The sequence below is a fragment of the Varanus komodoensis genome, unplaced genomic scaffold, assembly GCF_004798865.1.
Source record: "Varanus komodoensis strain SLA01 unplaced genomic scaffold, ASM479886v1 scaffold11, whole genome shotgun sequence".
In the NCBI taxonomy this organism is placed as follows: Eukaryota; Metazoa; Chordata; class Lepidosauria; order Squamata; family Varanidae; genus Varanus; species Varanus komodoensis.
In genome coordinates, this window is record NW_025335317.1 from 32,198,282 (window position 1) to 32,212,456 (window position 14,175).

Consider the following 14,175-nt stretch of genomic DNA (forward strand, 5'->3'; position numbering starts at 1 on the left):
ACAATTATGTCAGCCACCTTGGATTCCTCACAAGAGGAAACAAGCCAAGATACAATTACAATGCAATGAGTGTATTGTAATCATAATACTGGGATTTTACCACAAGTCTCCGTGCACACAAATATGGGTCCCTCCTGTTTTTCCCTTGGGGTTGCAAGCATTCAGGAGGAGAAGGAATGTGTGGCATCGTAAAACCAAGGCAGCACTGACCCAGTCCTCTGTGGGAGCAACAGCAACATGTACAAAGTGGCTTAGAAACCTTTTCAAGAAGTTCTACAGATAAAGCAAAAATAAAAACACAAAACCAACCACATTATCAGGAAATCATTTTGTAGCACCATAAAAGAGATTTAACAGTCCCCAGTCCAATACAGTGTTATGTGCATTGAAGTTCAATCCATTGATCTGCTGCAGTGAGCTTAACTCTTGGTTGAACTGTAGTTGTGAGCTACGTCTCATGATCTAACCTCAGAGGGCACGGTTCAATGCAGTGTTTCTGGATGCATTATCAAAAGTATTAATTGAGATACTGTACTTTCAAACTTCTTCAAAGACATACAAATCTTTTCAAAATATACAATGACAAGGCAACTTCTATTGGTAGCCGTCTAACAAAAGTTGCCCGTTCTGCCGAGGTCTTCATTAGGCAGAGCTGACAAATATGAACACATCACAGTTCTATATAAAAAAAATCAGCACATGAAGGCTGTGCTTAAGTCCGTGCTTGTGGACCCGTGGCATCCAATTACAAGGTTTAAAAGTGCCATAGGTTTACAAACCAAAGAGAAATACTGCTCTGCATATATGTGATCCCCACAAGCTGTTCATACTTGAGGGAAAAAAAAGGAAGAAAGGAATATCCACATTCAGACAAGATCTGACCTTAAGTCATTGAAGCAAGGTTCTCATGTGCATGGACATAAGAACAGCCTCACCCATCTAAAAAGAGCCTATACAAGAAAGCCAGTGTGGTGTAGCAGTTAAGAGTCCAGGACTGGGACTCAGGTGACCTGGGTTCTAGTCCCTGCAGTCGTGAAACCAACTGGATGACTTTGGGCCAGTCACAGACTCTTGGTCCAACTGATCTCATAGGGTTGATATTGCGGGGATGAAATTGAGAGCAGAATTATGTAAGCTGCGTTGCGTTTGTTATAAGGAAAATGCAGCATATAAATCTAATTTTAAAAAATGCAAGAGGAGGAAAAATCCAGGCCAGGGAGCTCATGCCATCAGCTCCTGAAGGGACCTTCAATTAACTTTTGAGTATTGTAATATTTATTTCAGTATTTCAAAAGTGCAAACTACCTTGTGTGCCTTGACAGAAACAAGGATAGAAAAATATTAAAGAAAATAGAAAAAAAATCACACAATTCACACACCAAGTCTCAGGCTAAGAAACAGAGAATTTATTCTCCAGAAAGAAATGGGGAAAATGTGTCTTAGAGGGAGTGAACATAAACTGCCCCTTAACATCCCAATGAGTAGCAACTAGGAAACATGCAAATCTGTAGGAAAGCAACTGACTATCCAGCATTTTGAGTTGTGTTCTCAGCAGTCACAGCCCAACAGAGAGGACCATACAAGAAGCTTTAACCCCTACAGGCATGAGATAATCTGGATTATATGCAGAATAGCTTGCATGTTTGGCATCACTATGTGCCAAATGCAAAACTGCCAGGCTCAAGGAAAACCGATCTTCCACACCTGTTACCCAACATGAGAACAGTGACTCTGGCCAACGGCATGTTGTCTCCATCAGGAGCCATATCCCCTGTTCCAATCATTGTCATCCACAGAGTTGGGAAGATCGATGGTTTGCAATATGACTTTTTTCAGGGGCAGGAGAGAAAGGGAAGATTTTGCGACTCACTTTGAAGTAAACAAGTTATAGACAGCAATAACCATCATTTTGAAAGAGCAACTGTGAGGTAGTACATGAAGCTCCTCAGAGCAGAGTACTTGTGCCTACATCAAAGACCTATTTTTCTCTGGTCTGTGTGCAATGACAACACCCTCAAAGCACTGTGTGTGCAAGGCAGCACCCTCAGCAAAACCAGCAGCCTCCTTCAGATGCAACAGAAAAATGGTGTGATCCTGGCTTGTGCTCTCTAAAGTGTTATTGAAACAATTTCCTGAATTTGAGTGTAATGGGGAACTGTGGCTTGCTGAAAAGCAGAAGTGGATGCTTCTGATTGCCTTCCTGTAGCAGATAAAGAAGAGGGGAGGAGACAGCTTGGAGGCCCAAGCTTTGTTCAGGCTCATGTTTTCTTTGTATGCCTGAGCCAGAAAAGCATAACTAGTAAAAAGTGGCCCACTGTGCAAGAAAAAGGAGTGAAGGCAGAAAGCGCCGGTGGGAAATAGGCAATCGCCAATGTGGAATGGAGTTTCAGCAGTTTTTCAGATCCTTGGCAAGACACAGAGCAATGGAGAAGTCCAGAGCAGTTGCCCGTCTCCAAGAACCAAAGACAAAGTTCTGTAGTGGGACGGGGGAGGCATCACTCGGCTCCATAGACAAAACAAAGTGCTTCCTCCTTTCGCACAGGGAAGAGGCAGCAGTTTGCTCTGCTCAAAAGCACTATGGACCACTGTGGCTGCTCAGTGCAGGCAGCACCCAAAGAGGGCATGCAGGGAGTAGCCCTGTCAAGTCTACCTCTAGACCATGACCCCGGACTTCTTGTCCCCTTGTGCAGCCTTCAGGCAACATTCAGTCTCAACTCACTTTTCTAAAATGGGAATACTAGAGAAAACGTGTAAGTGAAAGTGAGGCAGGTGCAGCGTCCACCCAGGTAATAGGTGTCTCATGCTTGCATCATAGGATAGCCAGCACGGTTTAATGATTAGAGTCTTGCACTGGTACCCGGGAGATCTTGGTTCTGGTCCCCCACTTGGCGATGAAGCCCACTAGGCAACTTTGGGCCAATCATGGGCCTGGTTGACGCGTAACAAGAACCCAAAGCACAGGTGGTTGTTATATTCTAGCACTGCACTATGTTTAAACTACAGATTGTTAACAAACCAAGGAAGAGAACCCATGGCTTGCTGAGTTGCAAACATGGGGTTGTTCCCTAACCCTGACCCTGTAATAACCCATGATTCAACAATCCATAGCAACACAATGACTGGCAATCAACCTGTACTCTGGGATGTTACTATGTGCAAACCAGGCCTTAGCCCAACCTACGTCACAGAGGTGCTGTGAGAATTAAAAGGACAGTAAAACTATGTAAGCCATCCTTGGTTTTTTTCCAAGATGAAGAAAAGAGGTATATAAATGTAATAATATATAAAATAATAATAGAGCATAGTACCTGGTTATTGCTGACATAACACTGATCCTTTGAGATATGCCCACAGAAGTCAACTCCAATATGCATTCATTTCTGCCTCACTGTGATTTGAAAAATAGTCACATGCCAATTTCAGGTGGCCTGCTGGAAGTGTGCACTAGGCAGCAAGATTAAGGCCTTGGCACATCCAAGAGGTGGGACAGATCTTGACGTACCAGTTGCTGGGGAGTTTGGGTAGAAGGGAGTTGTTCTACCTGTCCTGAGGGCAGCTGGTTTGCTACTGTGGGGATGAAATGCTGGACTGGATGGACCCGTAGAGAGGGGGCCCGTCTCTCACTCTTTGTCAGCTGTGCATGGGCAGTCACCATCAGGTGCTGAAATGGAGGAGGAGGGCCAGGAGCAGGGCTGTTTATAGAGTCAAACCATTCTGTGGAGTCTCAAAATAAAAAACCGCATTTCAAAGGACTGCCGAGTTTTGGAGTCCAAGGGAAGAGCTTCTGGCAGCACCACAGGTCTGGTCCAGCATGTCTTTTCTAATTAGGAAACTCGAGAGAGCCTCTGCCAGTCAGTCAGACAGTCCTGAGTTACATGGATTCATGGTCTGCCTTGGCAGTAGGCAGCTTCCTCAGGTCCTGTTAGAACCAAGCTGCCCCAGGCCCTTGACTTCAGCCAAAAGGAAGATGCACCTGAAATTGCAGGCTGACAGCATACCAGATGGAGGTCCATCTGGAGTAAGGGAAGGAAGCAGAGAAGGAAAGCCTGAGATGCATTTTCTTCGGTCTTGTGGGTGATACAGTTTAGTCCAGGAAACTGGCAGTGCCTGATGCAATATGGTAAGTTCAAGCAAAGCAGAGACAGATGCAGTACACTTTGCAATGAGAATTAGAAAAAAACATGGTACCACAATCCAAAATCCAGTGCAAGCAGCCACTCTTTGGTAAGAATGGGATGCATGAGGGCTACTGGAACTCGAGGGCCCTGTTTTGCCGCCAGCCTCTGCGCCACCAAAAAGCCAAAGAAGGCAGCCTGGGAGTACCTGGGATCCAACCTCAGCATGGCTGTAAAAGCTCTCTGGACCAGCTATGGTCGCTCATGTGAAACCAACCTCACGGGTTTGCTGGAACAGTAAATAAGAAAGGGGCTACAAAAAGCAATCACGGGATACAAATATTAAAAGGTAATTGTACAAACAGGAAGCAATCAGACTGATTTCAGAAGATGTACTCCTAGAGAAAGTGCTAGTCACACAGCCTCCCGCTCAGCGCCCAGAAATGCAGGCCTCCCCACTACTCTAAGCATGGCATGTGGGTGCTCTTACTTACCCCCTTTGTCCTGCAGCCACGAGTTCAGGATAGGCCCCCCTCCCCACACCCACCCCGGCTGGCGCCACAGGTTCCCTCGACAGAGAAAGAGAAGCGCGACGGGCAAGGCCTGGCCTCTTCAGTACTTCTTGCTGCCAGGGTTCTTGTTGTTGAACAGGCTGACCTTGTTGGCAGAGGAAGACTCAAGTTTCACTTTATCCATTAAGGTCTTCTTAATGGCAGCTGGGGAGACCTTCTCCTGGTCAGCGATGGACTGCAGCTCCCTGCCAACAGCCAGAAAACTGGTTAGCGGCTCAGAGAAAAGAGCTGTGAGGGGACACTGCTCCTTGCCTCCCGGTTCAGGAGTACCTTGTTCTGATGCAGGACGCTTCCACAGCATTGATGAGCAGTGAGCGGAAGCCACCGCTTTCCAGGAAGTGCAGGGCATAGATGGTGGCGCCCCCCGGTGAGCAAACGTTGTCCTTCAGCTGTCCAGGGTGTTGCTCAGATTCCAGCAGCATCTTGGCAGCTCCCTGCAGCAGTGAGGAAGAGTTAGAGTGCTTCACAGAAATAGCAGCAGCTGCTTTAACATCTATTCAGTTTTTCCCATTTGTTATTTCTAGGCAAATGCTGAAGGTCCCGATTCACAGCTGCACACAATGGAGGCATCCGACACCTGGCGCCTTTCTCAAAACGACAAGAGGCCTGCTGGATGAAAGGGGAATCTGCTTTGTATTGCTCACGGCCAAGTCAGCACCTGCATCTTCTGAGCCCCTCCCTCGGCACCCCCACTTCTGCTTGTCAGTTCAATGAGAACTCAGTGTCGGTAAGAAAGCTGAGTGATGCAGGATGCTTCCATGGACTTCAAACAGCCACGTGTTTAAGAACTAAGTGGAAAGGAAATGCTGGGCAGTATTTTCCACTAAAATAGAACAGGTCTGGCTTGAAGAAAGTGTATGTAAGACATGACACTGACCAGCAAGGCCTGGGCTCCCAACCGGACTGCTAGCCTGCGAGGAAGGCCCATCTTCACCCCTCCATCTGCCAGAGCATCCAAGGCTGTGAATGCCTGAAACCAAAAAGGAAAATAATGCTGAAGTCTCTAGAGGTAAAATGTAACCAGGAAAAACAGCAATGCTCGACCATCTCTTGGTAATCAAGAGATTTTGTTCCTGACTTCTAACCTCTGCTCTGCTAAAGAAAAAAGGCAAGGTTATGCATCCTGCAGAAAGCAAACCTGAGGCTAGCTGTGAATATGCACATGCCCATTAAAGTCCAAGGACCAAAACATTTATCTTGTAGACTGTTTCCATCCAAACCTCGACTGGGTGCAAACCTTTTCTAAGAGCAAGAAAAAAATGGCACGTACGTAAGCCGGCCCACTGCCACTGAGCCCAGTGACTGCATCGATCAAATCTTCTTCCACCTCAGTGCAAAAGCCGACACTCGCCATCAACTGCTCCAACAGCTTTCCGTCCTCCACTTCAGCATGGGTCCCCGTGGCATACACGGTAGCCCCTTCCCGCACAATCACCGGGGTGTTGGTCATGCACCTGATCACTTTCGGGGTGGGGCAGAAGGCACAAAGTTTCTTGAGACACAAACAGGAGAAACAAATGAACACGTTTAACTTACAAGTTTTATTGGAATGGAGTTCTTAGCTGCAAGAAGCACAGAAATCCAACCTTTCTGCTTTTTCGAGGTTATACACCTCCAGAACAAGGGTAATGAACCTCTTGCAGCCTGGGATTTGGATGTCATTCTGGGGAAGCTCTTGGAGGCTGCACTCCAGTGGAGGGAAAGGTAGATGTCAAAAGGGTTGGGGGCAAAAATGCAAGCATATTTTAGTTTAATGCTCTTGCTGCCAGTAGCTAAGTTTAAGAAAAGCCTTTCAACCTTTTAGAATGGAAGGAAACATGCTCAAAACCAGCAGCACACCAAAAGATTGGCAGAGTAGTGGGGGTGGGATCAGGGGAAGGGCCTGTCTGGAGAATCCCAAAGGGTCAGACTGGGACTTGGGCCTGAGGTTTTGCACCCTTGATGTGCAGAGGTCCTGAAGCGCAGAAAACTGGAGCAAGCACAGGCTCACAAATGAAACTGTATAGGCCCTAAGAGATCACAGTCCCACCCCTCCTCTGAAGTATACATTCCGGCCAAACAGAACATCTGAACATCTGCATGGAAGGACTGGAAACCACAAGGACGACAGTCTCAAAATCAGCAAAACTGGCTGCATGTTACCAACATTATCCCAGGACCATCTAAGTCATTACCGATTATCCAGGACCATGTGTCCATGAAAGAATTGGGAATGTTGTAGTTCAACCTGGAACCATGTGCATGTACACAGCCATGCCCCAAGAAAACCCATGCTATTAAAAATTATAACAATAAAAGATGGGTCTATGGGAACGGAGTACTCGATGCTTGAGCTTGTCTAGGAAAGAAGCTTTTGAGGTCAACAGTGGAAAAAGGACAAGAAACTACCAAGTTTATTAGGCTAAGGCTCCAGTGAGAGCACATGTTCCTTCAATTTATTTATTTATAATTGAATATATCATCCACATTAACCAATAGCCTAGGAGGATTCTCTGGGTGGATTCTCTGGATATCCACTTGAAAAATCAGGAGCTAGAGCACCAGAAGCAGCTAAGGAAGGGCACAAATGCCTAAACATATGGCAAATCCAGCCAGCACCAGGCTGTCCAGATTCCTGCAAAGGCTCTCATTGCAAACTTCTTCAAGAGGGTACCTGGTGCAGGACAGCCATATGCCATGTTTTCCTCAGGGGAGTCTATGCCCTAGTTTACATTCACATGCCTTGCAGAAACCTTTCCCTGGCAGAGAAGAGACGAGGCCAGAGCAGGCAGACACTTTTATTCCTTCCACAACACTGAACAAGCCATTTGGTCGCCCTGTACGATGACCTGTGCAGGGAGAAGGACAGGGGGAGTGCATCCCTGTTGGTTCTCCTGGACCTCTCAGTGGCTTTCGATACCATCGACCATGGTATCCTTCTGGATAGGCTAGCAGGATTGGGGGTCGGAGGCACTGCTTTGCAGTGGTTCCGCTCCTATCTCAACGGCCGATTCCAGAAGGTGGTGCTGGGGGACTATGGCTCTGCGCCATGGCAGCTATGCCATGGAGTACCGCAGGGGTCCATTTTGTCCCCTTTGCTGTTTAACATCTACATGAAACCGCTGGGAGAGGTCATCAGGAGGTGTGGGCTGCGGAATCATCAGTACGCTGATGATACCCAGCTCTACCTCTCGTTTTCCACTAATCCAGGTGAGGCAGTGGCTGTGCTGAACTGGTGCCTGGCCGAGGTAATGGGTTGGATGAGGGCCAATAAACTGAAGCTCAATCCAGACAAGACGGAGGTCCTGTTGGTTGGCGGATCGGGCTTCGGAGAGGATGGATTTGACCTGGTCCTGAATGGGGTTGCACTCCCTCTTAGGGACAAGGTCCGCAGCTTAGGAGTGCTCCTCGACCCGGCGACGGTGACACACGTGCTGGTGACTTCCCGCCTTGACTTCTGTAACACGCTTTACGTGGGGCTTCCCTTGAAGATGGTCTGGATACTTCAATTGGTTCAAAATAGAGCTGCCAGGTTGCTGACGGGGACGGGGCGTTATGTTCACATGACTCCAGTCCTCCGTCAGCTTCACTGGCTTCCCATTGAAGTCCGGGCCCAATTCAAGGTGTTGGTGATGACCTATAAAGCCCTAAACGGCTTGGGTCCTGGTTACCTGAAGGAGCGCTTACATCCATATATGCCCACCTGCCTGCCCCCTGAGATCTGCGGGAGAGGCCCTTCTCCAGGAGCCCTCCGTGAAGGACATTAGGAGGGTAGGTACTCGGCGGAGGGCTTTCTCTGCGGTGGCACCCAATCTATGGAATGTGCTCCCCAGAGAAGTCCGCCTGGCGCCGTCGTTATTTGTTTTTCGGCGCCAGGTGAAGACCTTTTTATTTAAACGTCATTTTAATTGTTAACAATATTTACTTATTTATCTGGCCAGGGTGACTTCTTTTCTTTTATAACTTCTTTTATATCTTTTATATTTTTTATTTATTTTATATTGTTAATTTTAATTTTATATTGTTATTTTTGTATTTTATTGTATTTTATTGTGTTGTAAGCCGCCCCGAGGCTTCGGCAAGGGGCGGCATAGAAATGTTCTAATAAATAAATAAATAAATAAATAAATAAATAAATAAATAAATAAATAAATAAAATTTCCCATTCCATTTTCAGGAAATATTACGACAAGCACCCAGCAGTTCAGCTCAAAAGCCTGAGCCCATTAACCCCATGTTTTCAAAGGCACTACGGGGTTGGATCCAGATTTAAGCTGTATCCGCCACAACAGCAGAAGTGGACTTCCCTGTCCTGAACTTCCCACCAACCCACAGGAGAGAGGCAGTTCCATGTTCAGACCCATAGAACCATTGCCATTTCTACCTTGGTCTTCAGTGGAATTCAGCAGCTACCCTTTGCCCAGACCCAGCCAACCTGAGAGCCCATGTGGTGTAGTAGTTAAGAGCATGGGATGGGAACTGAAGTGATGTGGGTTCTAGGCCCCACTCAGCCATGGAGCCAACTGAGTGACTTTGGGCCAGTCACAGACTCTCAGCCCAACCTGCCTCACAGGACTGTTGTTGTGGGGATAAGACCGAGAGTGGGAAGAGATGATGCAAGTCACCATTTTCTTCAAAAAAAAGAAGAAAGGAGGCATACAAATTTAACAAATAACTAAATAAACCTGAAGAGGCTTGTCAGAAATCATCACTGTGAGGCTCTTCTCACCTTCTCGATGGAGCTGATAGTGACTCCAGCAGCACACGAGACCACAATGTGCCGATCTTCTATGTCTGAGCCAATCTCATCCAGGATGAATGGAATTATGGGAGGTTTCACAGCCAGAAACAGGACGTCACTGTTTTTAACCGTCTCCTTGTTGCTTATAGTGAAATTCACACCCATTTTCTGGAATTAAGAGGTTGGAAGAGCAACTGATGAAGCATCCTTCTCTTTTGACCTAGACAACAGCAAGGCTAACAGGACACAGGGCCAGCCAAGAGTCAGGCATAATCTTGCTTACAGGCAGGAATAAGGTGAGGTCAGCAGACAGTATACCAGCGGCCCTCAGTGCTGTAGGACTTTGTCCCTTAAATACTGAACAGGCAGTGAGGGAGGGAGGGAGGAATGGGAGGTTAAGCTGTACTGCTGGTCAGAATGTTCTCTTGGTCCTCCTGGAAGTGTCCTGGTCAGCCTGTCCAAGATCAAACATGCCAACTAGGGTTGCTCCTGGACCCTATGTTGCCTCTACCCATCCAAGCAGTACCTTTTACTGGCCCAGTCATGCCTACTCTCAGTTACAGATGTTCTAGTACATCAAGAGTAGAACAGACAAGCATAAGGCTCTCTATATGAGAGTGACTTTTAAGATTTCAGGAAAGGCAATTGGTACAAAATACAGCTAAGACTGCTGGCTGGCACACAGGCATGGAAACAAATCAGACTGATCAGAAATCAACTGCATGGTAGATCTGTTTAATCTGGATTCGAGTTTTAAGTAGAGGATGATTCTCTGGTTCATTTCTACTGAAAATATGACTGGCAGGGAATAGGGACAGGAATTTCTTACAGATGTGCAGTATGGAAGACTTCTCTTCCCACTTTTAGTTGGCTTTGAAAACATTATCACAAAATCCTATGCATGTCCAAACAAACAAACAAACAAACAAACAAAAATCCTATGACTCCCACCATGACCCACTCAGCCATTGTAGGATTTTTTAATCTAAGTGTGCAAAGGGATGGAGCTCTTAGCAAAACAGGGATTTAGTGTGTCATTTCTTCTGTTTTAATACCCTAGGCAATTTTAAATATTGTTACCACTGTTCTAATACATTAAATATTAAAAATCATTATAAAACATGTATTTGCATGCAAGTTGCAGTGGCATTAATGTAAAAAGCCAGGATAGAAATAAGATAGAAACAAACAAACCACAGATAAATTACTTAACTAGGAACCAGCTAAGGCTCTTGAGATGTAAGAACTCTCAACTACCTTCTCTGAAGAAGAGATCCATTATCCCAAGGTTTGAAATGAAGGATCCAACTATATATTTTATATAGAAATGTGTAACTACTTCTATCAAACTTGGGAGTTTTTTATGATTGGCTGGAGAAACGGGACTTGGCGTAGATTTAGAGATTTTTTAAGTTATTATAAGCTGATTTGAATATGATTATAGAATGTTAAAAAATATGTAGCAGGGGGCTGACCCAGTAAATCCGATGTATGTGATGATTGATGTTTGTAGTATTAGTTTAAAATTTTAATAAAATTTCTTAAAAAAAAAGAAATGTGTAACTGTAGCACAACAGTCCTTTTCTAATTGGATATACTATTCTGAAAGGGAGCAATTGAGAATAGCAAACAGGGGGTGCGTGTGTGCAAGAACCCTAGTCCAAATCCCACCAGTGTGTCTTCCTCCATCCTCCAGAGGGGCTTCAAATGTACACTGAGAAAAACAAACTTGCAAGGGAGGAAGCCAATTGTTTCATCTGTAAATGGAAACAGCTTGCAGGAAAGGGGTTCTGTGCCCTTCCCCACAAGGATTTCTCCGCTGTCAATCACCCCTACCTCTCATGAGAAAAAAGGGAGCTGTTGGGATGCACTTACAAGCATTTGCATGCATCATGTAGTTTAGGTCTAATTTCTCACTTTCTTTACTTCTGCTATATAAGATACGAATGAGCCCCAGGACCAGTGCAGAATGAGTACAGCTTGGGATGTTCAGCCCCTGAGAACATAAACAATGAACTAAGAAGACAGCCTGACAAACTAGTAAAGTATGAGGCTGATATGAACCAAGTGACATTTTTATGGGATTGTTGTGACTAGAAAAGAGATAATGTAGGTTTCTTAAGTCCTGGAACCTACCCGTAACCCCGATACTGTTGGGAGATCTGTGTCTGGTGAGCTTGCTGTTATTTTGTGAGCAGCCAAGATCCCTGGAAAGAGAAAAATCTTTTGCTTCCATTTGTGACCACCTTTGCCCATTGCTACGACACATCATCTCCTCCCATTATCACATCCCTTCTATTCAACTGTCAGGATGGTTCTTCACCATGACTCAAGGGTGACCAGATTTCAGACTTTTTCAGAAAAATAAAATCTACTTTATTTTTCACTATTAATCAAGCTCTGTGAAGAAGAAAAAAACAAACCCAGGAATTTGTTCAGAGTACCTGAAGATAACACATTTTTTCACACAAAAATACATTCCTAGTTACTCAAGTTTTTTTCACTTGAGCAATATAATTTACAGTTAAAAGTAGGAGTCATATTGTTGCTGCTGCTAAATAACCAGAAGTCCTAAATTCTTAATCTGTTGCAAATTATACTAAGATCCACCAGTCAATCTAGATCTGCCTTCTGCCCACTCCTACCCTAGGCAATCCAGCTAGTTATGAGTTTTCATAAAACCCACACCTGAATAATGAATACATACATCTGTGAGGTGTCATAAAAACACATAAATGCTGGACAAGTTGCACCCAACATTCCCATCCCTGAGAACTTTATGCTTCCTAGACTTGTGGGAAGAACCAAGCTCTCTTTTGCAATGTGTGCAGTTTTTAGTGACTAATCATGGAATCTTTTAGCTTCCAGTCATATTACTTCATTTCTAATAGAATTTTGCAAAAGGAAATAGGAATTTTCTCCTCCATGTTAATCTTTGGAAGGCTCACAGACACCTCAAACGTTAGCCATGGTTCCAGGCTTTTGTTTGCACAAAGTGACTGCTGTGACCTGGATATCTGAATGCAAGGAAGAGCTTAAATACAGAAGAAAACAGTGCAAGTCACCTGCCTTTGTTTCACAGTAATTACCATTTTTGCAACAATGCAAAACTTTATCGTGGAACAAGTTATTCGGGAGAGGTTGTCAATTTACCAGGGATGTCATTCTGGGTGGATTTTCAATAGGGGAGAACTTAGCATTCCAAAATTGTTTATAAAATTAACTTTAGACCTACACCCCACTGTTGCAATAGACCAACAAAAGTAACTCCTCCTGCTCAAACATTTCTCTGGAATGTGAACACAGACATAAAGGCCTGGACAAAAACAGAAAAAATGAAAAACTGATGAGTTTTTCACATTCCCACCTCCACTGTTTCTGTTTGCTTCCAAAGCCTACCTCTGTACATGCACACACAAACACCTCAAATCATACCAGGGAAAGAGCAGGTCATCTGAGAGACAGAGATATGCATATGGGTACCAGTTATCAGGATAGGGAATATTCACATTATTTCCAATGTTTCATTCAGACCTATAAGGAACAATACAGTTCTATAAACAAGGAGAACTTTGGTATCTGTAAGAATCCCACGAAAACAAGGTATTTCTCTGTCCTTTGCACATCGACTTTAGTTTCGGGGAGTCTCAGGTCCCTGCCTACCTGCTGCAGTAAAACCCCTGGCCAGAGAGAAGGCCAGCTGGCCAGCACCGATGAATCCCACGCTCATGATTTCACAAGTTGCAGAAAAGTGAGCTTAAGGGAACCTGGGAGTGAACAAAACGAGGCAACAAATTAGAGGTTGCAGCGTGAGAGCCAGAACTGAGTTGCAGCACGTACGCACAACCCATCCCGAGATTCTGCACAGATGTATGGAAGAGGAGAGCTTAATCTGAGACCACTTATCTCAGATTCGAGATTGCCGATGCTTCCGATCCTACAATTCCTTTCGACTTGCCATCACAGCTGAGTCAGCCCGTACTTTTTCTTTCTCGACCCTTCACTTCCCACCTACTCCCCACAGCCGCTTCAAACCTTTCCTCCCCCGGCATCCCAACGGCCTCTCTTGGCGCCTCTCGTCTGTTCCTCCCACCCGCTCCGTATCTCCGTTTCATCCCTTCTGTACTCCCCCCACTCGTCGCCCGCTCCTCCTCACGCCCCTGCCTCTCCTGAAGCCAGCTTGCTCCCCAGAGATCAGACCTGATACCGCCCACGTGGCTCCTCTGATGGAGGCAAAAAAGGACAACTGCGGCGCCGCGTGGCAAGAGACGAGGGTCGGCGCTCAGCCAATCCGAGGAAAGGGGGCGCGGCCTCGACCTCCTCTCTCTCTCTCTCTCTCTCTCTCTCTCTCTCTCGACGCGATGCTTCCAGGCGGGCCGCCTGCTGGCTACTGGAGTAATCCGACTTTGCAGTTGCATCATGCGATGCTTCCATAGAGGCTGCGACGATCCCAGTCTCCGCTCAAATATCAGCAGGTAATGGCTGCTGCAACCTGGGCGTTTTCAATTTCCCACGATAGACTTGTGGTCGCGCTGTCTCCTGGGAACTGTAGTCTAGGGGAAATAGCTCGTGATCTTTTTAAAATACCCGAAACATCGGGGGCGAGAGGAAGAGGGAGCCTGATAAACTAGTACCTGCTAGGTGCATTGAATAATTTTAAAATGGGAAACGTCTAGACAAACGAGTCTAGACACCGCATGGTATCACTAGAAGTCTTGTTTCCTAATTGCAGATGTGCGAAGACAGCTGCTGTGAAAATTCAGGAAAA

The 14,175-nt window shown here is 45.6% G+C and overlaps 1 protein-coding gene across 2 annotated transcripts; it reads right to left on the reverse strand.

Moving 5' to 3' along the window:
* Window positions 1-1,383: 1,383 nt before the first annotated feature.
* On the reverse strand, window positions 1,384-13,741 carry PYCR1 (pyrroline-5-carboxylate reductase 1). 2 transcript variants are annotated; one of them, XM_044419921.1, is made up of 8 exons: window positions 13,608-13,741; window positions 13,071-13,174; window positions 11,544-11,614; window positions 9,396-9,575; window positions 5,958-6,179; window positions 5,565-5,657; window positions 4,958-5,121; window positions 1,384-4,872 (listed from the first exon to the last, which is right to left on the reverse strand). In XM_044419921.1, the coding sequence occupies exons 2-8, from the start codon at window positions 13,135-13,137 to the stop codon at window positions 4,728-4,730; spliced, it is 942 nt and encodes a 313-aa protein (XP_044275856.1). In that variant the 5' UTR covers window positions 13,138-13,174; window positions 13,608-13,741; the 3' UTR covers window positions 1,384-4,727. The 2 variants fall into 2 exon arrangements, with proteins under 2 accessions (XP_044275856.1, XP_044275855.1); XM_044419920.1 differs by lacking the exon at window positions 13,608-13,741 and adding an exon at window positions 13,443-13,539.
* Window positions 13,742-14,175: the final 434 nt, after the last annotated feature.

Coding starts and splice junctions, on each gene's coding strand:
- PYCR1 (XM_044419921.1), bottom strand. CDS start 13,137: ATGAGCGTGGGATTCATCGGTGCTGGCCAGCTGGCCTTCTCTCTGGCC. Junction 5,658..5,957: donor GTGGCAGTGGGCCGGCTTAC/GTACGTGCCATT, acceptor TTTTGGTTTCAG/GCATTCACAGCCTTGGATGC. Junction 5,122..5,564: donor TGGGAGCCCAGGCCTTGCTG/GTCAGTGTCATG, acceptor TCACTGCTGCAG/GGAGCTGCCAAGATGCTGCT.